At 38.7% G+C, this 20913-nt stretch overlaps 1 protein-coding gene across 6 annotated transcripts in view; it reads left to right on the top strand.

Moving 5' to 3' along the window:
* Positions 1-20913, top strand: part of SOAT1 (sterol O-acyltransferase 1) — a 74458-nt gene that overhangs the window by 6246 nt on the left and 47299 nt on the right. Inside the window, exons 2-3 of one of the 6 annotated variants that reach the window (XM_025430150.3) lie at positions 5049-5174; positions 7108-7167. In XM_025430150.3, the coding sequence (XP_025285935.1) occupies positions 5057-5174; positions 7108-7167 (178 nt within the window). In that variant the 5' untranslated portion in view covers positions 5049-5056. Of the gene's footprint in view, positions 1-5046; positions 5175-7043; positions 7168-20913 lie in introns of those variants that run through there. The other 5 variants (XM_035718809.2, XM_025430152.3, XM_025430151.3 and 2 more) reach the window with 5 other exon arrangements.

Raw genomic sequence — 20913 nt, 5'->3', positions numbered from 1 at the left:
TTCTATTGTTACAGCTCGGTGTCATTGTATTTATCTCCATGTTCTAGATGAGGAAACAGATTCAGAAGGTTGGAGGATTTACTGAGGACACGGTGATGTGATTGAGCAGGGGTGTAAACTATCTCTTAGTGTTTAGCTAACCAATCCTGTGCCCTTGCAGTTCTCATTTCCTGCTAAATAGAGGAAATTGAGGCCAAAGAAGTTAGTATGGACTATGACACAAAGATTTTGTTGTGTAGAGTTAACATTTTCTTCTTTGGCTCACTTCTAAAATAAGTAGCTTTAAGCTATGGCAGTGTAATTGTGCAGACTCAGTACTGGTGTTTTGGCTTTTGAAGTAAGGCTTTCTTGTCTAGACTGGGTTGTTGGCTCCTGGTCTCATAACCAAGAACTTTAATGTTTTCATTATTCTCTGGGGTACCCAGGCTTAATTTTTTGTTTGTTTGTTTTTTTTTTCTTTGCTTGTTAAATAGCATCTATTCGTCAAACTTGTTTTATGAAGTATTTTTTTCACTTTTTTTTTTTTAAAGATTTTATTCATTTATTCATAGAGACAGAGAGAGAGAGAGAGAGAGGCAGAGACACAGGCAGAGGGAGAAGCAGGCATCATACAGAGAGCCCGACGTGGGACTCCATCCAGGGTCTCCAGGATCATGCCCTGGGCTGCAGGCGGCACTAAACCGCTGCGCCACCGGGGCTGCCCTTTTTTTCACCTTTTTAAAAGTAGGCTCCACTCCTAACATGAAGCTCAGGGTGGGGCCTGAACTCACAACTCTGAGATCAAGACCTGAGCTGAGACCAAGCGTCAAACGCTTAACTGACTGAGCCACCCAGGCGCCCCGTTAATCAACATAAAATAATCAACAAGATTTAGTCTCAGAGCCAAAAGTAACAGTGTTTTAGTCAGCCTGTACAAGTTGCTTTATGTGATAAAATGTATAATTATTTAAATTATTGAAATATTTGAAGTTTTTGCATACCCTTAGAAGTCTAGGGGACCCTCCCCACCCCTGATTAAGAACACTTGTCATAGATCTTGTTGAGTAGGATGTATGTACTGTTAACAGTAAAGATGGTGTTCGTTGTCATCCTCCCAGCTTATGTTTGCCTCCTGATTCTCTATGTGAGAGAACTCTGTTAGAAAATTGGTTGTATTAACTGATAGGTCTGTATTAATGCATGCCTATCATGTTTCAGCTACTCCCCTACTAGATTTGAGGGTTTCAAAGAGAAAATATATTGTTCTTGTCTTGGGGAACCTTATGCTTCGTTTTAGAGGCAGACGGTGTTACTGAGTGTAGTGGTGTAATGGGATGTACAGAGTGCAATGGGGCCGCAGAGGGGGATGATGTGAGAGATGATGCCCTATCAAACCTTAGCACAGGAGATCATTCAAGGTGTCTGGTGATTACAGCCTAGGCTATGGAATCCCTGGGTCCGGTTTTGGATCTTAGTTCTGCTGTTGGAGAACTGTATGATTCAGGGCAAGTTAAATTCCCTCTAAACTATATTTTTTTCACCTGTAAAATGAGGATAATACCTGTCTTCGTATGGTTGTAAAGATTGAAAACAAAGGACTTAGCAGTACAGTGTCTGGCAGGCACACAGTAACTACTCATTAAGTCAAAGCTGTTATTACTGCTGTTTCTGCTGCTGATATTCTGACCCTTTGAAGGCTGAGTAGGGTTAGCTATATAAGGGGCAGGGGAGAAAGAGCTTTCTAGAGACAGGAAGGAATATTTGGGAAGACATGGTAACCAAAGACTGTATTGGGGAATGAAATAACATATTTGCTTTACAGATTATATTGAGATTAAAATACACATAAAGCACATAAACATGCACAAGTATAGTCGCCATCACATCTCTGTTTAGATGCAAAAAGTACAGTCCTTACTTTTTAATTGCTAGTTACCCTCTGTACAGTTCCTTCCTTTTTTGAAACATCTTGGTTCTTTTTGCATCTTTATGTTTTCTTCCCTGATCTCTACTTGCTGATGTCTTACTTGGAGGGCATCCCCTAGTTTTTTTTTTTTAAGATTTTATTTATTTGGGATCCCTGGGTGGCGCAGCGGTTTAGCGCCTGCCTTTGGCCCAGGGCGCGATCCTAGAGACCCGGGATCGAATCCCACGTCGGGCTCCTGGTGCATGGAGCCTGCTTCTCCCTCTGCCTCTGTCTCTGCCTCTCTCTCTCTCTCTCTGTGTGACTATCATAAATAAATAAAAAAAATTAAAAAAAAGATTTTATTTATTTATTCATGAGAGACACAGAGAGGCAGAGGCAGACACCCCACAGGAAGAGCCTGATGAGGAACTCAATCCTGGGACCGGGATCCCACCCTGAGCCAAAGACAGATGCTCAGCCACTGTTCGACTCAGGTGTCCTCCTCTCATCTTTTCTGTTGGAGAATTAAATGCTCTTCTGGCTTCCTCTGTCACTGTTACACAAAGCACTTTTATCAGTTGCCCTGACCTCTTTCCTAGGTTCCTCTGAATTGAATCTTATTGGTCTCCTAACATTTTGACTTGAGGTATTCATTTGCTGTTCCATAATAAGGTTCATTTGTTTGATTTCTGAAAAAATTAGAAGGGAAATGATCTAGATTACTCATTGTTACATTGCTAAGCAGTGATACTTAAGGAAACAATCAAATGCACCGTGTACTACATTTCATACTAGAAAGGACATTTTAACATAAAAATTTAGAAAGCCCATAATAATAGAATTGAAAAATACGTAGCTTTAAAAATAATGTAGTGAGTACTTCATTATTTTTCTTTTTGCTTCAGACTAATGAAAACATAATAAAACACTGCTTTGGAGTAAGTAAACCTTGTAGTGTGTTCATATCAATCTGCCAAAAATTTGACTGTGATCATATTTTTCCATGCTTAGAATGGCTCACCACTGCCTAACTGAAAAAAAGTCCTCCTTTCTTAGGCCTTTTCAGTTTAACTCTAGCTCTCCTTTCTAGTCTTTTCCCTCATCACATTTCTCTGTTAACAACTTAAAAAAAAAATTAAGAGAGTTAATGGTGTTTGTGGTTTGGATCTAGCCCAAGTTCAAATCTGGCCCTGTGTGGTCTTGGGCAAGTTACTGTCAAGAGAAGAAAAGCAGCCCTTGGCATCCCAGAGCTGTGCTGGTATCAGCTAGGCCTTGATGTTGCCATGAGCTAGCCTGGCACTTAGCCTCTGGGTCGTCTTGGTGTACTTGCATTGAACACAAACAATTGCACTGAGTATCAGCGTCAAGACCTGATGGATCAAGACCAAAACAGGAACATGCCGTACTCATGTCTTGACCTAGACAAAACGTGAACATGGTCCAAGTCATAAAATCTCCAATACCCCTCCCTACAGGCTATAATGTGAATGACTGTTGCTGTTATTTTGGTTACAGCTTCAGCCTCCCTATAGAGATTTGTTGATCTACCCAGTCAGAGAATTGTTCCTACTTTCTGGCTGCACTCAGGCCAGAGTAAACCTCTGCTTCTCTGGACTCTCCCAAAAACTCATCTAGCCAATTCCCAAATCTTGAATAAGTCATTTCTGATATTCTGAAATTCCCATTGTTTCCCTTGGCATGTGATCTAATAAACTAAACTTGTTCAGCTGTAGGTATGTTCCTGGTGTGTGGGTGGAGGGCATTGACAGTAAGTTGTTTGAGCCTTGATTTTTTTTTTTAACATGTGAACTGTGATTAATAACCTCTTTTTTGCAGTTATAAATGATTAGGTGAGAAAACTTAAAGTACCCAAGAGAGTCCTTGAGTTTTTAGCTACTCAACAAAAGCTTGTTTTCCTATTCTCTAGTAAAGTAGTCGGATCATTCCCCCTTCCCCTCTTGGGCTTGGAAGGACCTTGTTTAAACGCGTTCTCATCTGTGGGTGCTCTGTTCTTATCATTCAGGACTCCAAATACCTTCTTTTCTGTGATACCTTTATGTCTCCCCATGATCTCTTCTGTTTCCAAACTTCAGGTATTGTTTTTACCACTGACTTGACTGTTAATTGTACTCTACTTGTGACATTTTTGTACTTATCTTTTGTTATCTAGTTCTTTTTTAAAGATTTATTTATTAGAGAGTATGCATGAGTAGCAGAGGGAGAGTGAGTCTCCAGCTGCTCCATACTGATCATGGAGCCCCATGTGGGGCTTGATCTCTTGGATCTGAGATCATGACCTGAGCTTAAACCAAGAGGCATATGCTCAACCGACAGCACCACCCAGGTGCCCCTTGTTATAAAATTCTTTTTTTTTTTTTTTTTGGTTATGTAATTCTTAATTTTTTATATACTTATGTCTTGTTCAACTAAACTGTTCTTTAAGAATGGGACCTTTGTTTAGATAAGGACCATAGAAACCAGGTATTTTATAAAGAATAATTTCTTTGAATTTGTTATAGTATGTTGTATTCAGAAAATGCTTAAATAAGATTAAGGTAAAACAAAAGGAAGAAAATATGTCATTTTTCACCTCAAATATGGTGATAGTGTGACATTTGCCTAAGTCACATCTGCAAAGTGAAAGTGAAGGGGAGCAAAATATGCCACCCCAAAATGTGCCAGTTTGTCATATTGATTATTTTGAATCAAAGTTACTTAAGAACATCCAGTGCAAGGAGGACGCTCTGAGCCTCCTTTGTCTTCCTGAAAACAGGTAGAAAATCTCCCAGGTGAAACATACCCTCCCTAGCAGGCGGGTAGAAGACATCCCCTGTCATCAGACGTAAGGAATTTCAGGCTAAGAAGGCTGTTTAACAAGACTTATGACTTCTTCAGTAATTGACTACCCTAAGTCTAAACCCCTTTGTCTTAGCAGGTCTTCACACATATATTGTTTCTTTGTTTGAAAAGATATAGCATTGCCTGCTTTGGTTACTTCTTTATGTCCCATTATTTTTATGGTCTCTCTTACGAAATTAAATGTGTTTTTTCTCCTGTTAATCTGTCTTATGTCAGTATGATTACCAGATCAACCCAGAAATCTAGAAGGGAAGAAGGGAAAAGTTTCATCTCCAACAAAAGCTTTTCATGTCTTCCTTCCTAGACAGTACAATGGTGGGCGAAGAGAAGACGTCTCTAAGAAAACGGCTGTCAAAGTCCAGGGAAAATTCTGAGGAAAAGGAAGACCAGAGAAGCCCTTCAAAGGAGTCCCTAGAGACACCTAGCAATGGTGAGGCTTTTAATTTTTTTTTTCCAGCTATTTAAGTTTTATTAACCTTACTCAGTAAATATGTACGATGTGAAGTTATTTTTATAGTGAAGATTGCTGAGGATACTGCAGAGGACATGCTTCACTACCATTGACCTTGCTGGCAGGGGATGACTTCTTATCTACTGCCTTGATAACTCCAAGGACCACCGTTTGTCTCATGTCCTGCACAGCGAAACGGCCTAGAGAAGGTCTCCACACACATGGCCTTGCTGGGGACCGTGTACACAGTGGCCATATCACCAGGCTCCAGGGCTTTGGCTCGTCCTCCAGCCTCTTGCTTGAGAGCTGATCAGTCTTTTCCCCACAGTTTAGGAGATGTGAGCCTTAGGGCAGTCCTGCGCTCGGGCATGCCAGCATCCATCTGCCTGGGCTGCTTTAAGACTGTCACCTGTGCCATGGCGCTGCCAGCCTCAATGGGAACAATCATTCTTGCTGTCTCTGGCCACATCTGCACGAGGCACATCCTTCACGACGCATACTTCCCGCTGAAGTCCACATTGTCACCAGCAGGGCCTCCAACAGGCCTCGTGGTGCACCTCCACAGACCTGACCTCCGGTGAGGTTGGTGGGGACAAAGGTGACCACCGTCCCAGGTTTCAGGAAGCCAGTTCCACCTGGCCTCTAGGCACAGTGCCAGTACCTCTGATCTTGTACACATCTTGTTGACTGGATGGGAGAGTAGAGTCCAGAGACTTCCAGCAGAGTCACCTCAGTGACATTTCATTTGTCCTCCTGACCATCCAGCCAGGGCACATTGTTGCTGTACCAGCCTGAACTGGGCACAGAGGCTCTGGTGGTCAGGTTGTAGCCAGGCTTCCTGAGGTGGGTGCTCACTTCCTAATGATCTGGAAGTGCATGGCGCTGTCTGTAGGCCTGGCAAAGCCCCTCTCGTTGGCAGCCATAATGAGCCGCAAGCTTCTTCAGGCCCCACGTCTAGGCTCTGGTGTGTGCTCGAGGGTCTGCCTTTCTTGAAGCTGCCTGTTTTGAACTTGAGCATGCTGCTGCCATGATGAGCACAGTGCACTTGGCCTTGGATGTCCAGTGATCACATTCTTGATGAAGTCCCCAGGGCCTGGAGCATTGGTGGTGGTGACAGAATGTTTGCTAGTCTCAGACCGTCGGAGGGACACGTGAGTGGTGATGCTGCACTCTCCCTCCACTTTCAGCTTGTCCAGCACTTGGGCATATTTGAAGGAGCTCTTGCTCAAAGCTACTGCTTCCTCCTTGAACTTCTCAGTTTTTTAAATCCGTGCCTCCATGCTTATAGAAGAGCTAGATGTCTGGTGGTGGTGGACTTGCTGGAGTCTGTGTGGCTAATGATGAAAGGCAAAGACATTGAATAGGGGTGTTTGCCCGTGGTGATAAGTTCATTAGTCAGTGCTCTGAAGGAAAAGAAGCAAACTTGATTCAGAGATCAGCAAGAGCTACCACAGCTGTGAGAGAGACTTAATTTTTTTGAAGTGAGTGAATGAAATAAATTCAGTGTTTTAGAACAGGGATTGCCATCTCTTTAGCTCTCTATATTATAAGTGGGTATGCTGGTAAGTGCGAAGGTCCAGAGGTGAAAGATAAATTGACAAAGAGAATAGAAGAGAACATTTTGATTTAAGCACCAGTCACAGCCACACTATGCTGGTGACACTGGTGTGTAAATTGTTGCAGATGTCACAGAGGTAAGCTTTATTGATGTAAGTGGAATTTGCAGTGTCTACTTTAAGATTTATGTTACATAGAGTTTCCTATGTCTGGTAATAAAGAAATTAGAAAATAAGCCCTTTCTTGTTAATTAATTCCATGAACATTTTTTGGGTATCTACTGTGTTTTAGACGCCATTCATCCATTTATTCCTTGAATCACCTAACCTGTCAATAATTACTGGTGCCCTGCTAGGAGCTGGCGCCATTCCAGTGACCAGTACTGTGTGTTTGCCCTCATGGAGTTCCACGTTAGGTGAGTGAGAACCCCTCCCCCAATTAACATAATGAGATTATTATAAATAAGTGCTACTAATTACTCTTCAAAGAGGTAATGAGTATAATGAGAGTAATTAGCAGGTACCTAACTTAGTTCAGCACAGGGTTGTAAATCTTGGGGGGGAAGAGAGATTAGGAAGTTTTATTAGTTCTTCTATCCAAGTTTGCTTAACACACAAATACAAAGAGTATGACACAGTGCTTATTGTTAAGGTCAAGGCTTATGCTTAACATTGATAGATCTGTAAACACAGCTCCAACTGATGTCATCTGTTGCATCAGCCTATTTATTTTTGCAATGACATTTGTATAGGTCTGATTTCAAGGAGGATTTGAGATTTAAGCCTTGTTTGGTTAACAAATAGGGATATCAGACAGGTTGTCTTTGGCATTGTGAAACTTCTTTCATAATGAAAAGTTCTTTTGCTCTTCCTACTTAAGTCTAATTGTAAATACAGCAGCTGGATCCCACCAGGAATATACATGTTGCTGCTTACATTTGCATGATGAAGTTTATTGATTGTTAGGCTCTTCGTTAGCTATTTATGAAATATTTATATTGCATATGGCTAGTTTCAATGTGATATAAAAAGTGAAATTTGTGCACAAGGATGAGTCAGCATTGAGTAGTAACCTTCCCCTTCTATGATTCTGGGATGGTTGGTAATCCATGTTGTCTGCCTTGGAGACAGAAAAATCACTTTATTGAAAGAAAATATGATTTTTCTCTTAATGTTCCAATTTGTAAAAAGCTTTTAAATTACTCTTAATTTTTACATATTTTCATTGCCTCTTATTATCTTAATTCATTAAGTTTTAACATTCCAAGTTCTTTTTTTGTTAAAAAAAGATTTTATTTATTCATGAGAGACACACAGAGAGAGGCAGAGACATAGGCAGAGGGAGAAGTCCTGCAGGGAGCCTGATGTGGGACCAGATCCCAGGACCCTGGGATCACCTGAGCCAAAGGCAGATGCTCAACCACTGAGCCACCCAGGTGCCTCTAAACATTCTAAGTTCTTTTTTTTTTTTTTTTTAACATTCCAAGTTCTTTTTTTTTTTTTTTTTAATTTTTATTTACTTATGATAGTCACACAGAGAGAGAGAGGCAGAGACATAGGCAGAGGGAGAAGCAGGCTCCATGCACCAGGAGCCCAACGTGGGATTCGATTCCGGGTCTCCAGGATCGCGCCCTGGGCCAAAGGCAGGCGCTAAACTGCTGCGCCACCCAGGGATCCCTTAACATTCCAAGTTCTAATGCAGATATTAAATCGAATTGTTAGGATGTGTGGGTGGCTCCGTGGTTGAGCGTCTGCCTTTGGCTCAGGTTGTGATCCCAGGGTCCTGGGATTGTGTCCTGTATCAGGCTTCCTGCCAAGAACTTGCTTCTCTCTCTGCCTGTGTCTCTGGCTCTCTGTGTGTCTTTCATAAATAAATAAATAGAATCTATAAAAAAAAAAATTGTTTAGCTTAAAGCCAGAAGCATGACCTCCTTGGTTGTAAGGCTTATCTGAAAATAGAATGTGTTTCTCCACTTGTTTTGACTTTGTTCACTTTGGGGAATAAGCAGATGGGTAAAATGTGGCCTCTGAAAGCAAGCCATGCCAATCAGTATGTATGGCCCACTAACCAGGACTGAGGTCATCAGCACCACCTGGGAACTTGTTAGAAATGCCTCACCTCACCTTTACTGAGGATGATTTTATTTTAAAAAGTTTTGTAGGTGATATGTAGGTTCAAGTTTGAGGTACAATCTTGGACAGTTCTCAGTTGGTATGTACATTGGAATACTCCAGAAGAATGGAACCAGTAAGATATATATAGATACATAGATAGATTTATTATTAGGTATTGGCTCAGATGGAGGCTGAAGTCCCACAATCTTGCATCTACAGGTGGGAGTCCTACGGAAGCCAGTGTGTAGTTCAGTCCAAATCTGTAGTCTTCAGAGGCCTGCTAACCAGGGACCAGTGGCATAGCATACGTCTCACTCTGGGGCCTACGAATCCAGGAAGGAGATGAGTGTCCCATTTTAATCAAGAGTACAAATAATGCCCTTCTGCCACTTTTTTTCCTCAGGCCCTCCAGCACTGGGGAGGGTGATCTTCTTTACTCAGTCTGATTCAAATGCTTATCTCTTCTGGAAACACCCTTACACCTAGAAATTATGTTTTATCGGCTATCTGGGCATTCCTTAGCCCAGTCAGGTTGACACAAAATTAACTTGTAGAATGAAAAGAAATCACTCAACGAACAGAAACAGCTTATTGAACCCCATCCTGGACCTATTCAATCAGAATCTCAGGGGAAGGGTCCCAGGAATGTTAAGTTTGAAAAAGTTTGCTGGATAATATTGACTGGCATCGCTAGTTGAAACATACTGTTATCAAGAGCTCATATCTAACTGTCTTGTGATGTGTCATTTGACATAGCTCTAAGGATTTTTTCATTACACTTGTGTAATTCTTGAATTCTTTTTTTTTTTTTTTTAAAGATTTTAAAAATTTATTCATGAGAGACACAAGAGAGAGAGGCAGGGGGAGAGGAAGAGGGAGAAGCAGGCTCCATGCAGGGAGCCTGACGTTGGACTTGATTCCAGGTCTCCAGGATCATACCCTGGGCTGAAGGCGGTGCTAAACCGCTGAGCCACTTGGGCTGCCCTAATTCTTGAATTCTTATTCTGTGTTTCTTCATTCTAGTGAGCTGTCAATGTGATGATTTTATGTCCTAATTTGCTCAAGTTTAGTCTCACAGGTTACCTGTGTCCAACCTAATTCTTTCTAGTGGAGGTGTACCGGTTTGTTAAAGTGTCACCTGACTTTTGGGTTATTGAATTAATAGTGACCATCACAATGACTATAGTATTCACATTTTCACAAAAGTATCTTTACCCAGTGCCTAGTAAGTGAAATTATTAATTAGCTGTCTTGATTTTGTGGCATTTGTTTGAAACACCAGTTCTGAAGATAACTTCTTGTCTAAATTGAAAAAATGTTACCATTACCTGATTTTATTTTATTTTTTTTATTTTTTATTTTTTCGATTACCTGATTTTAAAAGTAATACATACTTATCTAAAGTTTTTATTTTGCCATCTTGTACCTGCAGTTAAATGTGTTCAGTTCAAAATATACAGAAAAGAATAAGCAAGCAGAAGTGACTCAAAATTCTGTCATGGAAAAATGGGTATATATTGTCCAGACATACATATTTCATTCCCATGAATTATTAACATTTTACACAGACAGAATAGTTTATAGGTTGTTCAGTAACTGGGGTCTCAAGAACCCCATGGTAGATTTCTTCCCATTGTCAAGTAGTAGATGAGTGGCTACAAAGCATTTTATTCTGTATGCATCATATTGTTTCCCTGATGAATTTATTTTTCTGGTATAAAGAAATGGTATTGGACATTTTTACATATTCCACAGATGCCTAAAGAAGAACTGCAGGGTCAAAGTTATTTTAAGAAAAATATTTTGATATATTGTCCTGGATTGCAGCATTTACCTTATACTATGTAAACTTATCCTTCTTTATTTTTGTTGTTACTATATTTAAATTTAAAAAATCTTATATCTCCGGACACCTGGGTGGCTCAGCAGGTGAGTGTCTGCCTTTGGCTCAGGGCGTGATCCCAGGATCTGGAATGAAGTCCCACATTGGGCTCCCTGTGGAGAACCTGCTTCTCCCTCTGCCTGTGTCTTTGCCCCTCTCTCTCTCTCTCTCATGAATAAATAAATAAATCTTAAAAAAAAATCTTATTTCTCAAAAAAAATCTTATTTCTCCCTTACTACCTCTTTTCATGACTGTATACCTGTTTTTTTTTTCTGATTTGCATTTCTTCTAATATTCTGATATTACAAGAACTAATAGAATAGTTCATTTCTAGGAGAAGTACATGGAAATGATGGCCCTGTATAACTTAAGAGGAAAAGCTAACACTTAGAGCCTTATCTAGACCCTGAATTAGCTCTGCCATTTACCAATTCTGTCTTTTTTTTTAAGATTTATTTATTTGAGGGAGAGAGAGTGAGCATGTACAAGAGAGGAGGGAGGGTCAGAGGAGGAGCTTGGTGCAGGGCTTGATCTCACAATCCTGAGATCATGACCTGAGCTGAAACCAAGAGTCAAATCCTCAACCAAGAGCCACCCAGGAGCCACACCAGTTCTGTCTTTATGCTGAATGTACAAACATGATTGAGTAGAGCTTGGTTTGGTCTAGGTTTTTTCTTTTTCTCCTCCTTGTTTTTATCTCCTTTTCCACCCATCCTTCATATGCCTCATGGCCCTTTCTTCTCTTTTTTCCCTTTTGAGTCTTCCAAGTTTTTTATTGATGTAGTTTCCTACCATTTTATGGTTATTTCTACCAGCATACCATTTTATGGTTATTAGAGTTCCAGCTTCTCCACATCTTCACCAATACTTAACTGTCTTTTGATGACAATATCCTAGTGAGTGGTTTTGAATTGTATTTACCTGAGGTCTAATGATACTGAATGTCTTTTCATATGCTTCCTGGCTATTTGCACTTTTTTTTTTAAGTTTTTATTTATTCATGAGAGACACACAGATAGACAGAGACACAGGCAGAAGGAGAAGCTGGCTCCCCACAAGGAGCCTGATGTGGAACTCAATCCTGGATCCTGGGATCATCCCTGAGCCAAAGGCAGATGCTCAAATGCTGAGCCTCCAGGTGCCTCTCTCTCTCTCTCTCTCTTTTTTTTTTTTTTTTTAGAAATATCTGTTTATATCCCTTGCCCATTTTTTAATTTGGCCTTTTATTACAGAGTTGTAAGAGTTACCCAGAATAAAAAGCTGGATTCTGGATACTAGACCCTTATCAGATACGTGATTTACAAATAATTTCTCCAATTTTGGGAGTTGTCTTTTCACTTTCTTGATGATATCCTCTCCAGTATAAAGTTTAAAAATGTTGATGAATCTGGGATGCCTGGATGGCTCAGTCGGTTGGGTGTCCAACTCTTGATTTCAGCACAGGTCATGACCTCTAGGTTGTGAGATGAGGCCGTGCATCGTCCTTGGTGCTGGGTGTGCAGTCTGCTTGAGATTCTCTCTCCCTCTCCCTTTGCCCCTCTCTTCCTTTCCACTCTCCCTCTCTAAATAAATAAATAAATAAAATCTTAAAAAATGTTGTATCCAATTAATTTATTTTAAAGATTTTATTTATTCATGAGAGACAGAGAGAGAGAGAGAGAGAGAGAGAGGGGCAGAGACACAGGCAGAGGGAGAAGCAGGCTCCTCACAGGGAGCCCGATGTGGGACTCAATCCTGGGACTCCAGGATCATGCCCTGGGCTGAAGGCAGGCGCCAAACCGCTCAGCCACCCAGGGATCCCCCAATTTATTTTTTTCTTTGGTTGCTTGTACATTAGGTGTCATGTTTAAGGAATCATTGCCTAACGCAAGATAATACAGATAATTAAAAATAATTGTATTTTTTATTATGGTACAATACACATAAAGTAAAATTTATCAGCTTAGCCATTTTTAAATCCACAGTTCAGTAGTAGTTCGTACATTGACATTGTATGGTCATCATCACCATACATCTCTAAAACTCATCATCCAAACCCTGGCAATCACCATTCTAGTTTATGTCTGTGTGATTTTGACTGTTCTGTGTTTCTTATGTAAGTGGAATCTCTTGGCAAAAGTGACTGGCTTTTGCCGCTGCGCCACTGGGGCTGCCCGAGCTGCCCCTTTTGAATCAGATAATTTTTCGCAGGACAGTTTTGAGGATTAAATGAGATAGTAGAATAAAATGGCACACAAGCACCCAATTCTCTCCCAGTGTTACTATGCTAGTATTAAAGCATAATGGTTAAGATACTACTTTTTGAGTTAGACATGCCTCATTTTGAGACCCATTTTCCTTATTTATTGGATTAAGATTAAATGAGATTCTTGCAGCAGGTTGGCACATAAATGCTAAATATTATATAAATAATACTACCAAACACAGGGCACCTGGGTAGCTCAGTGGTTGAGCATCTGCCTTCGGCTCAGGTTGTGATCCTGGGGTTCTGTGATCTTGTCCTGCATTGGGCTCCCCACGTGGAGCCTGCTTCTCCCTCTGCCTATGTCTCTGCCTCTCTCTCTCTGTCTCTCATGAATAAATTAAAATCTTAAAATTGGTATGAAATTTCAGTTATAAAAAATGAATATGCTATAGAGATCTGATGGACAGTATTGTGCTTACATAGTTAACAATACTGTACTTAAAAATTTAAGAGGGTACCTCTCATGTAAATTCCTCACTGTTTTTGATTTGCATTTCCCTGATGATGAGTGATATTGAGCATCTTTTCATGGGCTACTGGGCATTTATGTATCTTATTTAGAGAAATGTCTGTTAAGTCCTTTGCCTATTTAAAAATTGTTATATTTTAAATTTCTAATTGTGGTAAGAATATATCTGACAATATATCCCATTTTAACCATTTTTAAGTATACAGTTCAGTAGCATTAAGTGTATTCACATTGTTGTGCAACAGATCTCCAGAACTTTTTTATCTTGTAAAACTCAAACTATATCCATTAAATAACTTCATTTCCCTCAGTCCCTAGTAACCACCATTCTATGTTTTCTGTTTTTGTGAATTTGATGGTCTTTCCATTTATTTAGGTTGTCTTTAATTTCTTAAAACAGTATTTTGTAGTTTTTGGAATAGAAGTTTTGCATTTTTTGTTAAATTTATCCCTAAGTATATGTATTTTTTTGATGCTATTTTAAGTGGAGTATAAGTTTTTGTTTCTTTTTTTTCCCTGAAAGTAAATGGAATTCTTTTTCTTAGTTTCATTTTCTGATTGTTGCTATTGTATAGAAATGCAGCTGGCTTTGTATATTGATATTGTATCCTGTAGCCTTGCTCAATTCATTTATTAGCTCTACTAGTTTTTTGGGTGTGTGGTTTTGCAGTATTTATTATGTATGAGATCATGCCATCTGCAAAGAAGAGTTAGTTTTACTTCTTCATTTCCAGTGTTGCATGTTGTTTGATATTGTTGCCTACTTGGCACTTGCTAGGATTCCAGTACAATGTTGAATTGGCAAGAGTCAACAGACTTGTCCTGTTTCTGATCTTAGGGAATAAGCTTTCAGTCTTTCCATGAATTTTGATAGCTGTGGGTTTTTTTTTTTTTTTCTTTTATCAGGTGAGGAAATTTACTACCTTTCTTCTAATTTATAAGTAGTGCTTATTCTTGACTACCTTTTGTTGTTTTGTTCACTTTTATAACTTACCAATATGCTATTACTACTAAGTAATACTGGTTTTATCATGTGCAGGCACTATTTTAAGTGTCTTAAAAATAATAGTTCAGCTGATATGTTTCAGTTCTATTCAGTTTCACTATTTTTGATATATATATATATATCTGAATATTGGGAGAGCATGCCTTTTGTAACAGATTTTGAGAATCCTTTGACAAAAATATATGAAAAAAAGTTTTAAATATTTTTATTCTATAATCATTTTCCTTTGTTCAATATATGCATCTAACCATAAAACTGGCCAGTCCACAGAGCTTTAATCAACTGAATAGGTGGAGAGCACATTTTTTTTTTCATTGATGTAGAAGCAAAATGTCTTTACTTTAGAAAATGCAGTAAGCAAAAGTTTGTTTACAATTTTTCTTTGGGTACATTCCTAGAAATTATTTTAGTTGAAAGGAATACATATTTCTGAGGGTTTTTTGAGTACATATTGTCAAATCGCTCTCTGGAAATAATGTATTCCTAGTAGCAGTATGTGAATGCCTCTTACTTTAAATTTTTCCTGTCCTAGATGATGAACTTTAAAAATTTTTTTTGATGATACAAACTTTTGAATAAATTATATGGCATTTTGAGAGATGAAAAATTTCACTTGAAAAATGTTTTGTATGATGAGATATAACAATTGCCAGTGGCAAGAAATTTATAGAATATTAACTAGTACTTTTTTTTTTAAGATTTTATTTATTCTTGACAAAAGACACAGAGAAGCAGAGACATAGGCAGAGGGAGAAACAGGCTTTTTGTGAGGAGCCTGATGTAGAACTTGATCCCAGGACCCCAGGATCCAGCTGAAGGCAGACACTCAACCACTGAGCCACCCAGGTGCTCCTTAACTAGTACTTTTAAAGTAGCTTTTAAGGTCAAAAGAGTAAGTTTGAATATCTTAGTTCATTACATGAAGATTAGTCAAAAGAAATGGCAAATACTAGGATACCTGGGTGGCTTAGTTGGTTAAACATCTGCCTTCAGCTCAGATCATGATCCTAGGGTTCTGGGATTGAGTCCTGCATCTGGCTCCCTGCTCAGTGGGGAACCTGCCTCTCCCTCTCCCTCTGTCTGCTGCTTCCCCTGTTTGTGCTTTCTCTCTGTATCCAAAAAAATAAAAAAAAAGGAAAATACTAGCTGAGAGTTTTCTTTGACAGCTTCTTAATTAAAAAAAAAAAAAAAATGCTGAAAATATCCTGAAAAGTTTTCAATTTCTTTAAGAGGGCAAACAAGATATTAGTAATGATTATTTTCTGAGTTGTAATGTGTCTGAGGCAAATTTATGTTTGAGAAGAATTTCTAAAACTCATTTGAATGTAGTTTTGCCTGGGCATAATAGGTATATTCATTTTTATTTTTGTGTACTTATTTTTTTAAAGATTTTATTTATTTATTTGACAGCACAAGCAGGAGGAGTGGCAGAGGGAGAGGGAGAAGCAAGTTCCTTACTGAGTAGGAAGCCTGATATGGAGTTCCATTCCAGGACCCTGGTATCATGACCTGAGCTGAAGGCAGACGCTTAACTGATTGAGTCATCCACATGCCCCTGTTTTTTTTTGTTTTTTTTTTGTTTTTTTTTTTAAAGAGTTTATTCATATATTTGAAAGAGAGAAGTGTGCATGTGCTGGGCGGGGAGCAGAGGGAGAGGGACAAGCAGACTCCATGCTGAGTGCGTAGTGGGACACAACACTGATCCCATGGCCCCGAGATCATGACCCAAACCAAAATCAAGACTCAGATGCTCAGTGAACTGAGCCACACGTAGCACTCCGGTATATTCATTTTTGAATAATGGGATATGAAGTATAATTTGACTATTTTGAAAGAAAGCGAGGCCAATAATGGTCTTTTGCTTCTAATGATGTAGTTTTCCTGGTTTTATCTATGTTGCCAAGCCCCGGAACTGGAATAGAACTGCAAATTGTAACAACATATTGATGGGGAAAATATACAATTAACTGACAGTTTTTAAGATCTACTGGCTAGAAGTCTGTAGAGATGAAAAGTTCAAGGAATAACTTGCTTTTTTTTAATATTTTATTTTTAAGTAATCTCTACATAATTTTATAAGGCACTGTACCAAGTTTGCTAGTAGGGGGTTTGGTTGAATAAGATACTGAAACAGAAAACAGTCCCATGTTATAAATAACAGTTAAGTACATTAATAGTAACTAAATGGTATAAAGGACTTAACGCGGTTAGGGACAAGTCTTGCTGTAAAATGGAGGGAAATACCTCACAGAAGTAAAATTTGAGTTTAGCCTTCGGTTTTTTTGTTTTCTAAGATTTTATTTATTTATTCACGAGAAGCATAGAGAGGCAGAGACACAGGCAGAGGGAGAAGCAGGCTCCCTGGGATGAGCCCGATGCAAGACTTGATCCCTGGACACATGACTCCAGCCAAAGGCAGATAGATGCTCAACCACTGAGCCACCTAGGTTCCTTGAGTTTGGCCTTTGAAGAAAAGACTGGCAGAGGGTTTCAAGGCAGAAGAAAGGTAGGAGTTTGCAAAGGCATGGAGTTGAAGACTGAACTGTTAGGTGTTTGGTGTTTTTGTTTGCTTTTAGAAAGGATTGGTGGGGTGGGAGAGTTGGAGGGGGGGATAGTATAGATTAGTGGTTGGTTTCCATGGATATAAAGATAATTGGAAAGTCAGGAGGAAGTCAGAAAATGGAGTTTGAAGTCTTACTGTATATTTAGTTATTGATTGACTGCCTACCTGTGTGCATGATTATATTTATAAGCCTGTTAGTGCTTAGATTTTCCCTTATGCAAAACCAAGGAGAGCAAATAGCACTGGGTTTGTTAAGGTATTTTATTTTCTCACTGATGATACTGTGGACTTTTCTGTCTCAGATCCTAAGAAAGCTTTGTAATTACCTGCTCTATATTATACCAACTGAGAATTTTAATTTACATGGAATCTTGCTTTTTTTTTTTTTTTTTTTCAATTAGCTATAATTGCGCCTTGGATAAACCTCATTGGCTCTATGATACTGCCATGACGCAAAACTTGCACTTTTTTTTTTTTTTTAAGATTTTATTTATTTATTCATGAGAGAGACAGAGAGAGAGAGAGAGAAAGAAAGAGAGAGGCAGAGGCACAGGCAGAGGGAGAAACAGGTTCCATGCAGGGAACCTGACATGGGACTTGATCCTGGGTCTCTAGGATCATGCCCTGGGCTGAAGGCATCGCTAAACCGCTGAGCCACCCAGGCTGCCCTTGCACTTTTTTTTAAACCAGAAATTATCTCCTGATTTTTAAAATAAGATCATATGGCAGTGTAAAAGTTTAATGATAACCAGGCTAATTCTCTCATTGTGTATGGCAACCCACCCACACAGTTGATAACAGGTGTGGTGATAAAAGAAAAAGAAACCAAATTTAACTCTAGTTAAGTAATAGTTTCTAGATTATTTTCATTATAGAATAGAAACCTTTTATAGCTTTAAAACATTATAGACCAGTTGTAATTGGTTATGCCTATTTATTGCTTTTGTAGATTGCCCATAATATACCTTTAAGATCTCAATCTTTTGTCCCCATGCTAAATAATTCGGGACTAAACTGCAAAAAAAAGGAGGGGAGGGCTATCAGAAATAAAAGGTAGTTTGATTTCATTAAAAAACATTACTGGAATATGCTTAAAATTTTATTTATTTTTTATTTTTAAAAAAGATTAAATTTAAAGTAATATGAAAAATTCAAATGCTGGAGACAGTTATAAAGTAATAATTCTCTTTCCTTTAATCATTTTCTTCTTCCTGCATGTCAGGTCATATTTGGAATCTCTCCCATAATTTGCTTTTTCTAAACTTAGTGAATCTTAGATGTCTTTTTGTTCAGTATATGCACGTGTAAGTTTTTAAAAGTATCTATGTGGATATTTCTGTTGCACAAATGCTTGGTAATTTATTTAACTTATCCTTTATTATTGATGGGCATATCAGTTGTATCCAGCATTTCAATATTATAAATAGTGCTGTTTTAAATAAGATTTTATTTATTTAAGAAAGAGAGAAGGTGAGAGATAAGGCATGAATGAAGGGGTAGCGGCAGAAGGAGAGAGAAAAGCAGACTTCCCGCTAAGTGGGGAAGCCTGATGTGGATGGAGTTCTATCCCAGGACCCTGAGATCATGACCTGAGCTGAAAGCAGATACTGAACTGACTGAGCTACCCAGGTGCCCCTGCAGGAAGCATTCTTGAAAGAATATCATTGCTGAGTTGTGTTAGTGTGCTTGTAGGATACTTAAAAGTGAAATTTCTGGATCAAAGAGGTTTTTTATTCAAAATTTAGATGTGACTAAATTTTCTTTTTAAAAATGTTATAACAGGGACACCTGCTTTTGGTTAAGCATCTGTCTTTGGCCCAGATGATCCCAGGAACTTGGGATCAGGTCGGGCTCTCTGCTTGGTGGGGAGCCTGCTTCTCCTTCTCCCTTTGCCTGCCACTCTGCCTGCTTGTGCTCTTTCACTCTCTGTCAAACAAATACAATCTTTTAAAAAAATAAAATATTAATGTTATACCAGTTCCCATGTATGTTTTCCCATATAATTACCAATAGATCTTTACCGATCGTTTTTTTAAACTTTGCTAGTTTGATGAGTGACAAACACTATATAGCATGTAGCATAAATTTATCATAAATTATAAGTGAGGTAGAGAACTTTTTTCATGCATTTTTATTGACTTTCATGTTTTATTTAACTTTATTTTTTCTTTAAAAACTCTATTCATGGGGCACCTGGATGGCTCAGCAGTTTAGCGCCTGCCTTCAGCTCAGAGTGTGATCCTGGAGTCCTGGGATTGAGTCCCACATGGGGCTGCCTGCTTCTCTGCCTATGTCTCTGCCTTTCTCTGTGTATGTCTCATGAATAAATAAATAAAATCTTAAAAAAAACACAAAACCCCTATTCATATCCTTTGCCCATTTTTGTTAACTACCTAGTGGCTACTGTTTTTCTTCATTCATTCATATATTCATTTATTAAGATATTTTATTTATTTATTTGAGAGAGAGTGGATGGAGCGCATGAGTCGGTTAGGGACAGAGGCAGAGGAAGAAACAGATGCCTCCCTTAGCAGAGATCTCAATGCTGGCTGGTTTTAGGACCCTGGGGTCACAACCTGAGCTGAAGGCAGACATTTAACTGACTGAGCCACTCAGGTGCTCCATTTTTCTTCTTTTAAATAACTTACATTTTAAGGAAATCCTTTGGCTGTCATATACTATGAATATTTTTAAAACTAGCTACTTTTAAAACTAGCTACTTGTTTTTGGACAAGTAGCTACTTGTTTTTGGTTATGATGTGCCTTGCCATGTTTAGTTTTTATGTTATCAAGTATTCTTTTATTGGTTTTAGATTTCTTGTCATGCTTAGAAATCATCCAAGATTATTAAAAATGAAAACATGAATATTTACCTTATTTTAATTTTTTATATTTAAATATTTGATTCATCTGAAATTTATTTTGAATAATAAGTGAATTAGAGATCTAATTTTATAGTTTTACGAAATGGCTAGCCAATTTTTCAACATTATTAAATCACCTTTTCTGTATGAATATTTATATACTGATCATCATTTTTTTAAGATTTTTATTTATTTGAGAGAGAAAAAGCATGAGCGAGGAGTGGGGTGGGGTGACGGGGGCGGGGGTAGACAGAGAGGGAGAAGCAGACTCCCTGCAGAGCAGGGAGCCTGACATAGCACTCAATCCTAGAACCCTGGGACCATGACCTTAGCTGAAGACAGATGCCTAACTGACTGAACTATACAGGTGTCCATGATCCTCATTTCCAGTTCATATTTCATTTCTGTGTAGTTAGTACAGACATGTAATTGAGAATTTTTTGAGGTTAGTGGAGCATTAGGTGATAAGGGATAGGTAGATTATACTATCTTGTCTCCCTTTTTGCTTTTAAGATTGATAAATGATTGGGGTGCCTGGGCGGCTCAGTTGGTTGTGTCCAACTCTTGATTTTTGGCTCGGGTTGTGATTTCAGGGTTGTGGGATTGAGCCCTGTGTTGGCCTCCAGGCTCAGCGCAGAGGCTACTTGAGATTGTCTCTCCTTCTGCCCCTACCCCTCACTCAATGTCTCTTTCTCTCTCTCTCTCATAAATATAAGTAAATCATTAAAAAAAGATTGATACATGATTGATTCTTTCAAGGAATACTTCTAACCATAATCATCCTACTATGGACTTAAAGTGACTGTCATATACTCTTTTAGGTTACTTATCTGTGGAGAGCAAAGTGAAGCTGAGGTGAAGATCTAAAGCATAATCAATAGATTTTTTTAAAGAAAATAATCAGGATTTTAAAATGAGTTTGAATTTCTCTAGGCAATAAAACCTGCTAGTCAGTGCCTACGCACTAGCTAATTCTGTACTTGCCACGAAGAGACAAAGAAAGTATTTGTTAAAAGA

This window comes from Canis lupus, chromosome 7 (assembly GCF_003254725.2).
Source record: "Canis lupus dingo isolate Sandy chromosome 7, ASM325472v2, whole genome shotgun sequence".
Lineage (NCBI taxonomy): Eukaryota > Metazoa > Chordata > Mammalia > Carnivora > Canidae > Canis > Canis lupus.
The sequence above is the reverse complement of the archived record's forward strand: the minus strand, read 5'-3'. Positions and strand labels throughout refer to the sequence as shown.